Source organism: Lutra lutra, chromosome 4 (genome assembly GCF_902655055.1).
Source record: "Lutra lutra chromosome 4, mLutLut1.2, whole genome shotgun sequence".
Classification (NCBI taxonomy): Eukaryota; Metazoa; Chordata; class Mammalia; order Carnivora; family Mustelidae; genus Lutra; species Lutra lutra.
In genome coordinates, this window is record NC_062281.1 from 119,707,967 (window position 1) to 119,727,125 (window position 19,159).

Here is a 19,159-nt window from a genome sequence, read left to right on the forward strand (position 1 = left end):
AACACTTAATATTTATAAAATAATTTAAATTTTAAAATTGCACATTTTATATTATCTCTTTTGGCCTTAACCACGTCCTGTCTCATAAAATGAGGTATTTCTGTCCTATTTTATAGATAAAATAACTGCAGTTCATATTCCTAGTTACTAAGCAGAAGGCTCTAGGTGATTACTCAGCATTCTTTTCCTGTATCATGATGGCTAGAAGGCAGTAGTATATGTCATTTCCCTTCCAGATAAGGGTATCCTATATGCAAAGATGACATTTACTATACTTAATAAACAGTACAGAACAGCCACTGACCAATCAGAACAGATGCCAACACTACTTCTAGAGATCCTAGCTTTTATTATCTAATTGAAAGTTGCATTAGCAATAGATTTTTAAGGCTATACACAGATGGCAGATATCTACATATCTGGGTCATGAAAGATGACTAAGTATCTTCCAATAAAAACCTATTTTTTACTCTTTAATACCCAGGCTAATGCAGCTTATCATAGAAGTATTGAGAAGATCAACCATTTCTTTTTTATTTATATGCATAAGTGGTTTTCAAGTTCAGATTAATTTTAATATTTAACATTTTATGGTTTTATTTATCTTTATAAAGGTCAGAGTGTTTAAACATACCTGAATTGTCTATAATGGAGCAGAGGGATCAACATGAAATCTGTGCAGAAGTTCAACAAGAACCATCAGAATATCAAGATAAAGGTGAATTACCATTGTTATTACCTTGAAAGAGAAGATGGTTTATCATTACTTCAGAATGACAATGTTATTGAAAAACCAACATCTGAGATTACTATGATTATTAACTTACAACATTTTTCTCTTGGGTTATTGGTCCAATTTCAAATTCTTAAGTCTGTTGTTTCAGATGGACTTGCTATGTTTGTTATAGATTTTTTTTAGAAGTCTCTTCTCTACGTTGTGTTGACTATTTTTATTTAAAGATAATATGAGGAAAAACTGAGAAAATAAGAGACCTCAAGATACACAAAGTATTAAAATGCTGAACTATTACTTTTATACGTCTTTAAAATTATTTAAAATAATATTATGTTTATAAAATTAGTCCAGTTTTATAAAATAGTTGTGTGAACTTGGAAAAATTATTTAACTTATTTAGGTCTTGGTCTTATCTTTAAAATTAGGGGATTAATTTAGGTAAACTTTAATACCTCTCCAGTTTCTAAACCTAAGATTCTTATAGTTTCTCTGATAATATGAGAATATAACTTAATTTGTGGGCTATAGCTCATATGTAATCTAGATTTGCCTTTTTTCTGTGTCAGTCATGAAATTAATGAGATAAAGCATATAGTTCTTCAACACTGGGACCAATTCATCATTACTCTGGATCCTGTTATTAATAGCATCATTTGTCTGGGTCATGCCATTTATAACCAGTCTGTTAAAATGTGTGAGAAATAATCCTGGCCATAGAATTGTTTGTTTCTATTGATACTTGTAGAAATGGTAAACTTGAGGTTTTTCCACAAATAATTTCATGTGTGTGACCTTAGCATCTATTAATATTCTTTTCTTCATTCTGTCACTTTATGCATCCTCTAGCCATAATTTAAGATATTAAGTAGGCAAGGGCTGGAGTGCCCACCACCTCTTAGACCCAAATAAAAATAAGAAAAGTCCCCCAATCTCAGAGTATCAGAGCATTAATCCAACTTGCTCAAAGTCTAGTATCATTACAATGTGGGGAGAAGTGTTACATTGTCGGCTTCTTAATTTTTATCTCTCTTCAACCTGTAGCCCTCTAACTTATTCTTTGTTCTGCTGCTCTGTTCCCTGCCCTTCTACATACCACAGTTTATTCCTCTGATTACTTTCAAGCTGTTTTTTTTTTAAGATTTTATTTATTTGAGAGAGAGAAACAGAGATAGTGAGAGAGAACACAAGTGGGGAGGAGAGAAGCAGGCTCCCTACTGAGCAGGGAGCCCAATAGGGAGCTTAATACAGGGGTCAATGCAGGGCTCGATCCCAGGACCCTGGGATCATGACCTGAGCTGAAGGTAGACCTTAACCAACTGAGCCACCCAGGCACCTCCTTTGATGCTGTTTTTGCAGTTTTCCTACTTTTCTTTCTTTCCTATCCCCTATTCCAAATCCAATTATATTATGATATTAAAGTCTCATCTAAATACTTTAACCCCCAATAATAATTGTATCCATGTTTTACTAAAAATGGGCCATATATATATATATATATATATATTTTTTTTTTTTTAAGAAGAAGAAGCTGTATAGTGTAGTAGTTAAATTCACAGGATCTAGAATAATCTGTTTGGGATGCCTAGCTGGCTCAATTAGTAGAGCATGTGACTCTTGATCTTGGGTTATGAGTTTGAGACCCATGTTGGGCTGGGAGGTTACTAAAAGAAAAGTGCTTAGAATAATCTGTCTAGGTTCAAATTCTACCACTGAGTAGTTTTGTCACTTTTTATAATGTACTACCCACTTTATCTCAATTCCCTCATCTGCTTATGTTTTAGGGATTTAGTATTAAATGAGATAATATACATAAAGCTCTTAACATAGTATTTGTACCATTATTAGTAGTAATTGAGTATATTCATTATACTTTTCACAATTAATTTTTGGTGGCAAAACATACTTTATTTGTATTCAAATATTGCTCTAGAGAATGTTTTAAGAAAAACATGCCAATTTTTATCATCTGTACTCCAGTTTCAAGAAAGGAGAAGGGAAAATATCAGAAATTATATGAGAAAGTATGTTGAATCATAAAATTTAAATTGTAAGGGACCTTTGTGCAATTTTATAGTGAAAGAAACCAAGACTCTGAGAGATTAAGTGCCTCGCCCAAAATCACATATCTAATTAGTGGCAGGGACAGAAATAGATTCTATATCTTTTGATTCCCAGTTCAGTGCCATTTCTATAAAATGAAATTGACTTTTAGTTGTCAGTGGAGAATGAAAATCGAACTATATAAACTCTTTCAACTTTCTACCCTGCAACTGTGTATTTCTATCTCTGTATCATCCTTAACTTTGTTTTTAAAGAAGATTTCTCTTTTCTTCTATTCAAGGTTTATCTCTCCACCTACAGTTTTAATATTTCTAATCCTGCCTCTCTTGGGGCTTTAGGAGACCAGTTACCCCTCTCTTTTCTAAATTTTTAATCTCTCCTCCTTATTTGTCTTCACCATATAAATATGCTCAAGTCTCTTCCTTCTGCAGCTCCCTATCCTCATCAAGCTAGTCATGACTATTCTTGTTATAAGTGACAGAAATTCTACTCGAAGTGACTTAATCACACACAAAAAAAGGAGACCATTCATGTAAACTTGTAAGTCCAGACATGCATCTGGCTTTAATTTTGCTAGATCCAAGCACTCAAATAATTTTGGTTGTGCCTCTGGCTTTCTCTCAGTTTTTTAGCTATGCCTGTTACTAATTGGCTTTATTTTTTTCAAAAGGCTTTTTCACATGGCAGGTAGCCCCTAACTCACATCTTCCTAGTAGAACAGTCTCAGTGGAAAAACAGCCTTCCCTGTTAGGTTTGGCAGAGCAGAGTTCATTCTAAATGACCTTCGTTGAGTCTTGTATTCATCCCGCCATCAAACCCTGTAGCCTGGGGATTGGGTCATACATTCCTCTGCTGTAGCCCTTGGGACCAGGGTACCATAAATGACATCCTCACCAGGATTACATGGAATGTGTGGAGGCAGTTTCACCAAAGGACAGGAAAGAAGGGGAAGTATGTCAGGCAAAGAACAGAATCACCAAAGTCTTTATATACTTTAATGTCTTGCTTTCCCATCAAACAAAAATTCTTCAAAGGGCGAGTTATACTCACTATGCTTATATCCTTACCTCCTAGTCATTTTTTCATTCACCTAAATTTGGGTTCTCTACTCCTTTGAAACTGCTTTTGCTTAGACCATTTAGTGATCTCCTAAGTGCTGAATTCAGTGAACTCTTCAACTTATATTTTCTTTGACTGTTGTTGTGTTTGACACATCTGGTATTTCCCTTCTTTTGGAAATCTCTCCTTTGGTTTCAATTAAACTATTCTGTTGGTTCTACTACTACTTCTTGAACTGCTTGGGCTTTTTCTCCTGTTGATGTTGCAAAGGATTCTTTTTTACTTTTTTATTCTTCTTACTTCATAAACTTTTCTTTTACAGTGTCACCCAAGTCCATATCTGCAACTACTAACTATATTCAGATGATTTCTACATCTGCATTTGCCATCTCTTTCTTTCTATCTGGCCTTGACCCAACTATACAGTCATCATTGTGGACATAGCCACCTAATAGTTAACATAGCTGCATCTGAACTCTTTCTGTCTTCTCTGTACCTCACACTGCTCCTTTTCTTTTCTCCTTAGGTCAGTGAATGAACCCTCTTCTTTTCCAAGCTGCTAAAGGCAGGAAAAGATTCATCTTAAATACCTTAACTTACATGCAAGTAATTGCCAAATCCTATCTGTTTTGCCTCCTAAACATCTCTCATATCTGTTCTTCTCTGTCCTTTCTGCTGATACTCTAGCTCAGACATTCATTGTTTCTCATTTATTACAATAGCTTTCTTTGCTTCCAGTCTCATTATCATCCCATTCATAACTATTCCGGGGAATCTAATAGATATCTCTGATCATATAAACCTCTTGCTAAAATATCTTCAGTAGTTACCCATTGCCTATAAAGGGGGAAAAAGTGAATTCTTCAACATAGAAAATAAGCATCAGCATAATCTGGCATTTAACTTCCTGTCAGGCTAAGTGGGCCCTTCTTCTCCTACTTTGTGATCCAGAAATCCTGAATACATATAGTTCTCCAAACATTCTCTGGTCTCCCATACTGCCATGTCTTTCACATACTGTGCTCCCCTCATGGAGTATCTTGCCTTTCCCCTTCCCCTGCTCCATATTCACAGCTCTACCAAGCTCAAATTCCAATGTTACCTTCTTACCATTTTACCATCTTAGGGGCGTCCACTCTGACTTCCATTGTAGGTTTAGGTCCTGTTCCCTTTGCATTCCCATTACACTTTATATCTCTTTTATTTTTAGTATATATATTGTGTGTGTATCAGTGAACAAAAGTGGAATAATATGAACTGGACTTGTAGGTACAATTGAAAGATAAAGTAAGATTTGGGTAGGTGAAGTAAAGTACTGAGAATATTTAAAATGAAGGAATCTTGGTGGTGCACTGGAGCAAGCTTGTGCTGGCTTGTGAGAGATTATTATTAAATTCTTGGGAATCTTTCAGCCATTATTAAAAGTTTAATTGTATAAACTTTCAATTAAATAATTAAAAACAAAGACTGTAAATATTCAAAATTGATCACTTTCTATTATGTAGTAACATATTACTGTGTTCTTGAGAGTATTTCCTTTTTATTTATATCTATATGGTAGAAGTACTATTTAATAGTGTGTTACTATGCATTTCTTCTGAACTGCATTCAGAGATGTCACATTGGTAGCTTGAAATTAATCATAATGGGAATATTTATACCATGGAAATCAGCAAACACTGCATATTAGGACTTGATTTATTGCTTAGACTTATGAAAGTGATAGAAAAAATGTTAATAGTACAGAGTAAATTTTAACAGTGTGTTCTGTCTATAGCTATGACGTGAGTAGCACAAAAAGGTGAGGGAATATTCTTCTAATATTTGAAAACTGTTGTCTAATTTAGCAAAGGAGTTGCCTAAGTCAATGAATGAATGAGTCAAGTCCCAACATCCTTCTCTGTTATTTTGCTTTCACCTTAGTTGTTACAGTCAACAAAAACATCAAGCAGCATTCATGTGAGAACTATATTCTTTTGTTAACTGCAACCATAAGTTGGCTACGGATATAAGAGTTTGGTAAAACTCAATGAAAACATTCAGTGAAAATCAAATATATGAAATTTACAATTAAGCGGGCTATATATTTTATTACTATTTATAAATTGTGTGTTACATATCCTTTACCCGTAATAAATAAATATAATAAATATGTGTGTGTATGTGTATATATATATATATATATACATATATATATGTATATATATATGCATACATTTTGGAGAAGCAGTTATTAGACATTTGTTAGCACACTGCTATGGAAAACTGCAAAACTAAAGGCATTTATTGCCCCTAACAATTTTATGAAATAGATACTATTATTATTCCCATTTCCTAGAGGAGAAAACGAGGCTCAGAGACTTTAAATTACTTGTCTAAGATCATACAACTAGTAAGTGAGAGAAGTAGAATTTTCACCTATTAGTCTGGCCCTAAGCCCAGTCTATAAACAATGGATAACACTGAAGATTTTTTAGCAGGAGAAAAATTAAGATATATTTTAGAAGAACATATTTCATAATATTCAAGATTCACTTGTAGGAAAAAAGAGCTGGAGGAAGGAAGACCATTTTAGAAATTATAAAATTCATTTTAGAGTAGGGTTATTCTCCTATAGGAATTAAGAGAGAAAATATAATTCTCTCTAAAAGAATCCATTGAAAATTAAATTTAATGCAACTATCAGTATTTGTAATAGTAAATAGAATTGGTTGAAAACAATATTCAACAATGCTTGACTCAATACTTTTGAAAACTACTATTCAAACTTCAGTTTAGTAGTTGAAAGATGTATTTGATATATCAGTGGGAAATTATGTTAATGATTTTAAAAGTACCTGTACTCTTTTATACATACACATGACAGATTTCTCTAGATGGAACTATCCTATAACTTCAGATGAGAAAGCCCCTCAAACAGTGCTGTTCAACAGACATCTTAATGCATCTGGAAACCAGAATTTGAAAGATGTGGACAAAAGTAATACTCCATTCTCAAAAGTTTTGAATGTGACCTTTGAATTGGGAGATGAAGTTTGGGATGATTTTGATGATGAGAACTTATTAGAAGTTACCAGTTTTTCAGCCAGTACTGAGAAGACAAAAACATCAGGTAAAATTGTTTTTTAGCCTGAAATAATTTCATGAGAAATTCTTCGAATATTTTTCAATTCAGTTTCTGGGACTAATTTTCTTTGCCTTTTTTAAACGTTTGCTTAATTAGTTTTGTTTTTTTAAGATTATAATTTTTAGCAAAACTGAAAATGTGACCCTTCCATAAATCACATTTACTCCTAAGGACAGAATTCAAGGTTATTCCGTGATAATGATATAGCATATGAGCTTTTTCTATTCTATTGCTCCCCTATCTTGTTAAAAACTCTGTTTAAATAAAAAATGTTTATTGAATTTTCCCTCATAAAATAGACTATGTAGCTTTCAATTCTGTGATCACACATAATTTCCTAATGTTTGTGAAGGACAAAATTATTCCATTTTTTAAAAATGATTTTATTTATTTATTTGAAAGAGAGAGTAAGTGAGAGAATGCTCACATGCGTGAGCAAGAGAGGAGCAGAGGGAGAGGGACAACAGACTGCACTGAGCACAGAGCCCCACACAGGGCTTGATCCCATGACCTTGAGATTATGAGCTGAGCCAAAATCAAGAGTTGGATATCCAACTGAATGAGCCACCCAGGTGGCCCTAAAATTACTCAATTTATAAAAGTATTCATCTGCTATCCAGGAAAATGAAAGACACCTTTTATTTCTAGTAGACATACTGATTTTTTTCAGGTATAAATAAATAATAAGAAAGGATTCGTTTCTTCTGTACTAGATATTATATTTAAATCATTTACAACTCCAAAATAACGGGACTTAGTGTTCCGAATTACTGGCAGATTTACTCTATGTCACTAAAACAGAAAATGAAAATCTTGATAAGTGTATGAAGACAGCAAAATAGAGGTACTCTCTCCCATGATGGCTGACAGGAGGAAATCAGTCTCCCAGAATTATAGTTACCTTTTAATGTTTCCCACCCAAATGCTCTTTTAAAAAATCTTTTTAAGGGAAGCTATTAGAAGTTGAAATATTATTGTTTCAGGATTCTAAAGAAATATCTAGAGAACTCTTATTCCTTCCAGAAGGAATAGGATTTGACCACTTTCACAAAATAGGCCAGGAAAATCTATGATGTGGAGCCTGTAGGCACAATTTCCTGTATCAGTGGACAGCTACTAGTCACTAGCTCAAAGTTAAAAGTCATTGTGTATTGCAATTTAAGAGGCAGTTTGTAGTGATTCTTTGAGGTAGCCTAATCATGTGAGGGCATAACTTTGATGCTGGAAAATCAGTCTCCATAAATGCCGTGTATAGAGCACTTTAAATGAACTTAATTGTATGTAGACCATTGAAAATATTGAATGAAATTCAACTTGATCATTTACATGAGTTAAAATAAGTAAGTAAGTAAAAGTGATTTGGGGACCTTTTAGTATAGTAACTGATAAGCTAACCTATTTGTTTACAGTTTCACTCCCTTAGCTTTGCTCCGTTATTTCTCTATGTAAATTAAATCTGATAATTGAGAGGATTATTCATTTCTTCTTTAATCAGAATCATATCTATTGGAGAGAGCCCTTGTAGAACTTCTGACAAGATCCTTTCATCTATTTCTTGCCATTTAATTTCAAAATGTTATCTCTTTACATAGGATTTGGAAACACTTTGAGTTCAAGTATCAAAGGAAATAAGCTATTCCTCCAGGAGTCAAAGAGCAAATTCCAAGGAGAAATGGCAAAAAGGCAAGTTTTAGAATTTTGGTTTGGAATACTTTACAACTGTATATCCTTCTGACACATAATTGGAGATGGGGATTGAATTATTAGATGTCAAAGAAACTATAAGGTATTAGCCAGCCTGAAACCTCTTATTTTTAGAACTGTGTTTCTCAAAGTGCTATTGACAAACCACCTACTTCAAAAGTATTAAAATATATTAAAAATGCACATTCCTGGGCCCTACAGTAGACTTACCAAATCATGGTCTCTGGGGCTGGAGCCGAGGAATTTTTACTTTTCAAAGGACTTGAAAACTGAATAGTAGTTTGACAGGTAGAAAAGAAGAGGATAAGGCATTCCTGGTAGAAGAAGCATGTGTAAAGGTATAAGGCTTGAGAAGGTATCTTATGCTCAAGGGTCAGTAAAGCATCAGTAGAGCCACAGCATTAATGCTGAGTGCTGAGGTCTGATTCTAAAAAGCCTTGAATGCTGTACTTAGACAACTTAACTGTATCCTATAGAAGGTGGTTAAAAACTCATACTGCCTTCAGGATTTGGTGGGCCAAAGGCAACTGAAGAGTGTCCCATATAAAAAGGCACAACTGTGGAGATACCAATTTTCAATTCCAAATTTCGAGATTACTACAAAGCTACAGTAATCAAAATAGTATGGTACTGACACAAAAATAGACACTGGACCACTTTTTTACACCATACACAAAAATAAACTTAAAATGGATTAAAGACCTAAGTATAAGACTTGAAACCATAAAACTCCTAAAAGAAAATATAGGTGGTAATTTCTTTGACATTGATTCTAGCAACATGTTTATGGCTATGTCTCCTAAGGCAAGGGAAACAAAAACAAAAATAAACTATTTGGAACTAGACCAAAATAAAAAGCTTTTGCACAGCAAAGGATACCATGAACAAAACAAAAAGACAATCTACTGAATGGGAGAAGCTATTTGCAAATAATATATCCAATAAGGGATAAATTTCCAAAATAAATGAAGAATTTATACAATACACACCAAAAAACCAATTTGATTAAAAAATGGAAAGAGGACCTAAATAAACATTTTTCCAAAGAAGACATACATATGGCCCACAAACACATGAAAAAATGCTCAACATCACTAATTATCAGGGAAATGCAAATTGAAACCATGAGATATTACTTCATGCAAGCCAGAAAGGATAGTATCAAAAAGACAAGAAATGGTAAGTGTTAGTGGAGGATGTAGTGAAAAGGGAACACTCGTACACTGTGAGGCGGGGAATGTAAATTGGTGCAACCACTGTGGAAAACAGTATGGAGTTCCCTCAAAAAATTAGAAGTAGAACTACCCTGCAATCTAGTAATTCCACTACTGTGTATTTACCCAAAGAAAACAAAAACACTAATTTAAGAAGATATATGCACCCCTGTATTTTTGCAGCATTATTTACAATAGCCAAGATATAGAAGCACTCCAAGTTGTGGATAGAAATAGATGAATGACTAAAGTTGTGAGCTATTTGTATATCTAATACTACTCAGCCATAAAAGAGAATGAAATCTTGCCATTTGGAATGACATAGGTGGATCTAGAGGATATTATGCTAAGTAAAATAAGCCAGACATGTGATTTCACTTAGATCTGAAATCTAATAAAACAAAGCAAACGAGCAAAAAACACAAAAACAGGCTCTTAAATACAGAGAGCAAACTGATGGTTACCAGAGGAGTGGTGGTTTAGATCAAGAGTCACATGTTCTACCCACTGAGCTGTTTTAAACAGGTGCCTCAAGTTGAACATTTTTTAAATTACTATTTTCTTTTTCAAATGTCTATATGTCCTATATTTTCAGATAACATCTTCATCTACCCACTTGCCACTTATTTTTCCCTCTTCCTCGACTATTGTATCCTAATTATTGCTAAATCTAGTATGTGCCATGAATTGTTTCAAAAATCCAACTCTACCTCTCAGTTTCCATTACCTCTGCTCTAGTTTAGCCTCACCATAGGCTGCTTCTTGTACTGGCCACAATGTCTCTTGTGGTCCCACCTTCTGCAACTCATTCTATATATATCATATCACTATATATAATATACAAATCACTAGAATAATTTTTGTCTTATCAAATTGTTTATCCTGTGCTTAAGTATCTTGGAAAGGTTCCTACTGCTTACATGGACATCAAAAACTAGGTTACAGCTGGAGAGGGGCTATAGACTGTATCACATTTTATTTTATTTTATTTACTTATCTTAAAGATTTTATTTATTTATTTTTGCAGGAGAGAGAGTGAGAGAGCAAGCATACCACTGGGGGAGGGGCAGAGGGAGAAGCAGACTCCCTGTTGAGCAGGGAACCCGATATGGGACTCCATCCTGGGACTCTGGAATCATGACCTGAGCTGAAGGCAGACGCTTAACAGGGCACCCAACTGTATTACATTTTTAAAAATTAGTTCTTAAAATTTAGAAGTCAGGAGATGTCACATCAGATTTTAGATTTCTAGGTTTTTTTTTTTTAAATCAGAATATTTGACAACACTAGACATTTATTTCTTACACAGCAACAACTGCTTAGAGCTGAGTAGTGGTTGATTCTTTTATTTATTTTTATTTTACTTTTTATTATTGAAGCATGACTGACATGCAATGTTATATTAACTTCAGGTATACAACTTACTGATTCAACAATTTTATACACTACTCAAGGCTCACAACAATAAGTGTAGTTAGTCACCATCTGTCACCACACAATGTCATTACAATATTATTGACTATATCCCTGTGCTGTAATTTTCATCTCTGTGACTTATTTATTTTACAAGTGGAAGTTTGTACATCTTAATCCCCTTTATCTATTTTGCCAATCACTACTCCTCTGGTTATTTATTTCTCCTAGTTTAAAATATGAGAAATTTGTGGTGTCTTTTGGTATTTTTGTTATTATTTAGTCATTTTACTGATTATTGGCATGACAGAATCACAGATTTCAGAGAATTCCAGAGCTGCAAGGTGCTTAATAATAAGCATCATTTAGTGTTCCCATCACCAGATGCGTGAATCACCATCCAACATCACTGGCCGGTATTCATGCCATCTCTACCAAGACAGCTCTAGTAACCAGGAGCTCATTCACTCCAACATGCTTGTTCCGTATTTGGGTCTCTCAGACCATTCAATAGCTTTTAAGACTATTTGCCTAAATTTTGTCTTCTTACTATTTCCATTGATTAGTTCTAACTTTGAGTCATACAGAATAAACAGATTAGAAGCATCAAAGGAGAACAAAGCTGTGGGTGTAAAGAAGCAAAAAATTTAAGTAGGAAGGAAAAAGATACAAGTAGGAAAATAACAAAGCACATAGACAGTTTTGTGGGCCATATCTTTAGAAACTATAAATAGTTTATGGAGAGTTTAAAAGTAATGAACAGAAGATAAGTGGATTTAAAAAGGAATCCTTATCAAGAAGCCTCTAAAGAAAAATTGTGCCAGAAGTTGATCCTGAAAAGAAGGCCTGTAGGACCTGAGGATTTGGAGTGGAAAGGAGTCATGCTTTTCATTTTATACCCCTTTTTACTATTTTGATTTCTTGTCTTTAATCAAAGACAAAAAGATTCAATTCTCTCAATATATGTACTTCTCTACTCTACTACCTGCACCCACTGCTTTTTACTCCTATTTTAGCCTATAAGTGTCAACTTTAAATTGTCACCTTCTCAGAGAGACATGCATTCATAACCACCTTTTGAAGTGTGTTTGTGTCTCCACACTATTTCCTGTAATATTACTCAATTTCCTTCATATCACTTCAGGATCTATAATTATGTATATTTATTATTTACTCGTTGTCTGCTCCTCTACTAGATGATAACTCCCTGAGGATTTGTTTACCTCTTTATACCTAGCTCTTAGTACAATATCTGGCATATGGTAGTGAATAATAAATGTTTTTTAATGAATGAATTTAATACAGAAGATTGAAGGTGAATTTTAGTGTAGTTTTACATAAGAAGATAAGTCAAGTTATCTCTCTACAGTGAGATTGGAACGGAGAGGAGATTAAAAGTTAAGCAAAGTGGGATTTAGAAAAGATTTACAGACTGCTAGGTAATAGAAAATTAAGCATAAGACTCAATTTTAAAGAAAATTACTGAATGATTACTTCTGTAGGCTTTTAAAAATAGTATTCTTATCTAATTTGGAATATAGTAATTGGTGTTTTGTCTAAAGGAAAGGAGCTACACCAAATTTTCCATGAGTCTAAAAAACAGCATAATTTTTAGTAATAAATATGGTAAAATTTAATCATATTCCCCAAAGAATCACTATTCATCTAAATTAAAATGGTTTTTTTCTCCTCTTTGCCATATTTTACAAATGATTAATTTTTATTTTTAGTTTTGTTTCATCGCCTGAGAAGCCAGATGTTTATTTATCAAATTCTCCTGTGTTCAAGTTTGATGCATCCTCCATGAAAAAATCACCTCAACAAGCTGGAAATGCAAATACTGTAAGAAGCACTTCATTGTTTTTCTTTTAAATTCTGTCTGAATAGTTAAACTTTCAAAGATTGCCTTTTTTTTCTGTTAACCTCAAAATATAGGTCCATTTACAAGAAAGAGAGCAACAAAGCCTGTCACCAGAAATTGAAAAGCTGTGCTTTACTCACTCTGAAAAAATACCAAATTCTTCACATTTTGTTAAGAAAGTGGATTTCTTTATTAGAAACAGTGAATGTAAAGAGGAAGTTGATATCAGGTAAGAATTCTTTAAAGACATTTCAAGACTATGCCAATGAAAACTTTCTGTGAAGAAATTCAGTATTCTTTTTTCCTTTGTTTATTTTGTTTTGTTTTATTTTATTTTATTTTATTTTATTTTATTTTATTTTATTTTATTTTATTATAGGGATAGAGAATGAGAGAGAGTGAATGGGAGGGGCAGAGGTAGAGGAAGAGAGGGAATCTCAAGCAGGCCCCATGCCTCGCTTGGAGTTTATTTGGAGCTCCATCTCATGACCCTGAGATCATGATCTGAGTTGAAATCAAGAATGAACTACCCTGGTGCCCCTTTCCTTGGTTTATTTTAAAGATCAAAATCTAAACATTTTATTTACTTAAAAACATTGAATATTTAGACCCTGGTGACCTAAACTCCTTAAAATAATTCATAATTTTAACTATCTCAATTTTTGAGAACATATGTTTAATATCTTTAATTAAAACATACTGTATTACTAAACTTTGTTTCACTGATTTGAATATAAGATGTTGATAATATAAAGTGTAAAATCACTTAAATCCAAATGAGATTGGCTAATTTTTCAGATGTTCAAGTTGTATTTTAGCCAACCAGTTCTTATACAATTCTGCAGGTTCAATGAAAAGTCAGATTAAGTCTACTCAGTTCCCCATCAGCTGGTCACTTCTAGGAGTAACTGTAGCATTTTCTGTCTTTCCCCTTGAATAGTCAAAGTTTATAGACTTGTTCACACACTGATTAAATGACATTACTTTTTAAAAACCTTAAGGAAATACCTAAGAGACTTGATCCCTACTTCTCACAGTTTATGAAGTCTGATTTTCCCCCATGGACTTCTTACTAGGTAATACATATTGAAGTTCATTTGATACATTAACCTCTCAGCAATCTAGATAGATTTCTGTACTTGCTTTTCCCCCCTCCAGTAGGTATCATCCTGATGATGAAGCTGATGAAATGAAGTCTTTTCTGGGAATATTTGATGGTATTTTCTAAAAGAAACCAAAAAATTCATCTCCTACTAATAAGATAAGGTATATAGACACCCAATTACAAAGCATGCATTTTATTTTTTTAAAGTAGTTCATAATTGTTCAAATGTTTTTTTCTTGAATTTGACCAGTTTTGTTGACTTATTTGCACCAAATTTTTGGATTGATTTATTTTCCTATTGGAGCTTCATGAAAAACACTTTATAGTGGATTTGTTTCAGTAAGCTAAAAATTAAATTGCACTTAAATGTATCTTGATTGGATTTTGACAGGAACCAATAAAAGTACATTTTTATATTAAGAAATTCTATGAAAACAAAATAATGCTAGGTCAGTGGATCAATTTATTATATGGATTATTCACCAATATTGTTTTGTTTTACTAAAGATTTTTAAGAATCCAGTGGCTGTCTGAACCTGTTGTTTTATATAACTTTAAATAATAATAAATGAAACATTAATCAATATAGATTGTTGTTTTCCTTTGGCTTGTTTTCCAGTGTGGTGAATTCTAAAACCTTGTTACATTGACTTTTACTGTGGCAAACACTATTTCATGTTATTCTCCCATGAATTTGTTCTCAAATTTATTTATATTTATTGGTAAGTAGTATAGAGGCGGTCTAAGCAATGTTTATTATTTAATTTATTTATAGATACAGGGGAAGTTGAAGCCCACTTAAGAAATTTTAGGAATTTTTCTTTAAGCATAAGAGCCTTAGAGACAAGAGATGTAAAGAAGAGAAACTTCCAGACGAGGTTGTCATTGTTGTCATTGGTAAACATTTGTGAAGCATCATATGTATTAAGTATGGAGAAAAAGCTTAAAACAAAACTAAGAAGCTTTATTATGTGTTGAAAAAGAAGGGCAACCGGTTCTTTTATTTTAGTTATCTTTACAATTGGCATGTTTCTGCATCTGAATCAATCATGCTACAACCTTTAAAGGTTATTAAACACCATTAAAATGAAAAATTGGCGCACTACAATCTGCTCATCTTGCATACATAGACTTTGACACTAAAGAAATAGCAGTTTAATTCAGCAAGACTTATTATGATCTGCTAAGCAAAAAGCACTGTGCTTGGTACTGCAAAGAAGGCAAATGATAAAACACTGTTTTTGCTCTCATGGAGCCTACTTTACATTCTGGTAGAGAAAATAAGACATATAATAATGCAATAATAAAATATAGAACACATTAGAGAAGTGGTTCTCAAACTTCAGGATGTATTGCAGTCATCTAGAGGGCTTGTTTGAAAACAGATTGTTGGGCACCAAACTCAAGGTTTCTGATTCTGTAGGTCTGGGGTTGGGCCTGTGAAGGTGCATTTCTAACAAGTGCCCAAGTAATACTGATATTGACGGTCGGGGATCACACCTTGAGAATCACTGCAATAGAGGTTTAAAAGAGCTCTTGGAGTTCATAGGACAGTGAACATAATCCTGACCATAGAGTCAGGGAAACCTTTATAGAGAAGTTAAAATTTAAGCTAAGTCTTGAAAGATGAATACAATTTTAATGAACAAGTATATGAGAGAAGGACATTCTAACAGAGGGAAGAGCTTGAGCAAAGCTCCAATGAAGGGAAGTATCTATTTGGGGAATAATGATTAGATAATTTTTTTTTAAAGATTTTATTTATTTATTTGACAGAGATCACAGGCAGACAGAGAAGCAGGCAGAGAGAGAAGAGGGAGTAAGCTCTCTGCTAAGCAGAGAGCCCAATTCGGGGTTCAATCCCAGAACCCCAGGATCACGACCTGAGCCGAAGGCAGAGGCTTTAACCCACTGAGCCACCCAGGCACCCCAGGAATAGATAATTTTAAACATATGTTAATGTTGTAGGAGATTTTTGTGTTTTGTTGTTGTTGTTGTTTTTAAGATTTCATTTATTTGAAAGAGAGAGTACAAGCGGGGGCGCGGGGGACACGGGGGGGAGGGATCAGGGAGGGGCAAAAGGAGAGGGAGAAGCAGATTCCCCACTGAGCAGGGAGCCTGACATAGGCCTTGATCCAGGACTCTGAGATCAGGATGTGAGCTGAAAGCAGACACTTAGCCAACTGAGGCTTGATCCAGGACTCTAAGGTTAGGACCTGAGCTGAAAGCAGAGGAGCTTGTTCAGCTAAGCCACCCAGGTGCCCCTGTAGGAGATGTGCACCTTAAGGTCAGACTGTGGAAGACTTTATATGCTAAGAAACTTGAGCTTTACTCGGCAGACAAATGTTTCCCAAACTTGCCTGATCATAAGAAACGTGGATAATATATTAAATATAAAAATTCTTAGACCTTACCTAAGGGCTACTGATTCAGAATTGCCAAGCAGAGGGGAGTGGGAATTCTATAGTTAACAAGATTCCAGGTTACTCTTTATCAGGCCAATTTGGAAACACATGAGTATGTTCATTTCCTGAGGAGTCAAAAAACAAATGGCAAATTAAGTTTTATCATAGACTTGCCTTACTTTGTATAAGTGTTTACCTGGAAAATTATGTGTAGTAGTCCTTAAGGAATGGACTGACTACTTGAAGGAATTCAGTCATTGGATATTCTTTCCATGAGTGAATAACCCTGAAGTTTCCATTTTGTAGCTGACATTTTAAGTGTATTTAAATGAACCATGCAACAAAGCTTTCCACAGAAATCTTTGTTAGGTTCAATTTTTTTCAACAGGTTTGGGTTTTGTTGTTGTTGTTTTGTTTTTTTTCAATTATAAAGGTCTTTAATAGGGTGCCTGGGTGGCTCCTTCTGCCTCTCCCCCTGCTTATACTTTCTCTGTCTCTCACACATGAATCAATAAAATCTTAAAAATATATTAAAATAAAACCAAAGGTCCTTAATGGCACTTTACCTCATAAGTATGGAGCGGGACTTGAATAAGCCACTGCATAGAAAGCTCTTAGTTTAGGGACTGATGCATAAAATATGCTCATAAATGGTAGTTGTTCATACTAAAAAAAAAAAAAAAAAAAAAAAAAACTATCTTTAGCAGTACTTTAACTCATTGGAAGGGGTGAACTAATACAATACAGACTGTCCCTAACTTACAGTGTTTGGACTTAAAGTTTGGACTTAAAGTTTTTCAGCTTTATGATGGTGTGAAAGTGATATGCATTCAACTCAAACCATTCTTCAACTGTGAACTTTCTTTTCCAGGCTAGTCATATGCATAGGCTACTCTGTTTTGATGCTGGGAAGCAGCAGGGAGCCTCACCTACCAGTCAGCCAGAGGACCATAAGGGTACACAACCCATACACTGACAACCATTCTGTACCCATACAACCAATCTGGGTTTTGTTTGTTTTGTTTGTTTTTTGTTTTTGTTTTTTGTTTTACTTTCAGTACAGTATTCAATAAAGTACGTGAAATATTCAACACTATTATAAAGTTGGCTTTGTGTGACATGATTTTGCCCAACTATAGGCTAATGTAGTTGTTCTGAGCACGTTTAAGGGAGGCTAGGCTAAGCTATGATGTTCAGTAGGTTGGTTATATTAAATGCATTTTTGGCTTATTGGTATTTTCAACTTAATGTGGGTTTATTAGGATATAACCTCATCATAAGTGTAAGTCAAGGAAAATCTTTCCTTGCAAATTGTATTTGAATTGCAGTAAGTTGCATAGGACTTGACAAATTAACTTTTTGACTTTCCATAGATGTATCATCCATAGAAAAAATTTTCTCTTAGACCTCCCTCCTATGTATACTTCCTCATGCTTTCAGGTAGATTGCTCTACCTCTGTTCCCTCTTAATCAGCACTCTTAGTTCTTTTGTGGTCGGATCATATTAATCTATTTTAATATTACCTTAAGTAAAATGTAAGTAGAAAATAAAGCTTTTGCAAATTGTATTATAATGCATTCTAAAGCCAATAGAAATGATTGCTGAATTATTCACTGTTTTAGGTTTTTGCACACTTTACTCCTTGGATCCTTAGTAAAGTCACACAAAGTATCTCTTTATCATGACCCCATTTCTAGAAAACACCCTCATCAAGGATAGTAGGAAACCACTCCTTGACGACCCACAGCCTAGGGATTACATGGCTAACAGTTACCTGTAGCATCTTAGATCATAATAGGTGTCTATATTTAAGAACGCCTACTTTTGTGGGAATAGAGAAGACACCAGTGAGCAGAAAGTTGGGGCAAAGAGAAGAAAACCGAGCTAAGCTTAGAATTAAGTAAGCTAAGAATTTCATTGTGGGTTTTGATTAGTGGAACAAATAAAACAAAAAGAAAGGGAAACCCTGGTTCTTCTTATCTTTTAGCATGTCAATTCCTGACTGCCAGGAGTTAAAGGCCTTGCCACTCAGGCTCTGACCCAGGACCAGTAATACAAGAAACTCCTTGGAGCTAGGCTTAGAAGTTCTTAGGCCTCAGTCCAGAACTTGTGAGTCAGAATCTGCATTTTAACAAGATTCCGGGCTGATTACATGCATGTTAAAGAGTGAGAACCACTTTTTTTAAGGTAGAAAGGAGAGGAAAGGAAGCAATATCAGAATTTGTAAGAGAATCCATTCCAGAAGACAAGTATAAGAGTAATGATGATTACTTGGTTTTCTGCACATATATTTCCTATTTTAAATGTAATACGGTGATATCGCTCTTGTTTAATTGCCTTTCAGTATAGGTTGTTTTCTTCACCAACTGTGTAAATTATCTTTATAATTCCCATGCATCAACTGGGTATTTTTTATGTAGCTTGAGAGGCACTTAGATGCTCTATAGAGTTTTGTTTTAATTAACATAATAAG

At 34.1% G+C, this 19,159-nt stretch overlaps 1 protein-coding gene across 10 annotated transcripts in view; it reads left to right on the plus strand.

Moving 5' to 3' along the window:
- The window catches only part of HFM1 (helicase for meiosis 1), a 117,149-nt gene extending 102,739 nt beyond the window's left edge, over positions 1-14,410 (plus strand). For 8 of the 10 annotated variants that reach the window (XM_047727317.1, XM_047727319.1, XM_047727316.1 and 5 more), the window contains 6 exons: positions 615-718; positions 6,723-6,968; positions 8,576-8,666; positions 13,045-13,156; positions 13,250-13,404; positions 14,334-14,410. In XM_047727317.1, the coding sequence (XP_047583273.1) occupies positions 615-718; positions 6,723-6,968; positions 8,576-8,666; positions 13,045-13,156; positions 13,250-13,404; positions 14,334-14,403 (778 nt within the window). In that variant the 3' untranslated portion in view covers positions 14,404-14,410. Of the gene's footprint in view, positions 1-614; positions 719-6,722; positions 6,969-8,575; positions 8,667-13,044; positions 13,157-13,249; positions 13,405-14,333 lie in introns of those variants that run through there. The other 2 variants (XM_047727314.1, XR_007126832.1) reach the window with 2 other exon arrangements.
- Positions 14,411-19,159: the final 4,749 nt, after the last annotated feature.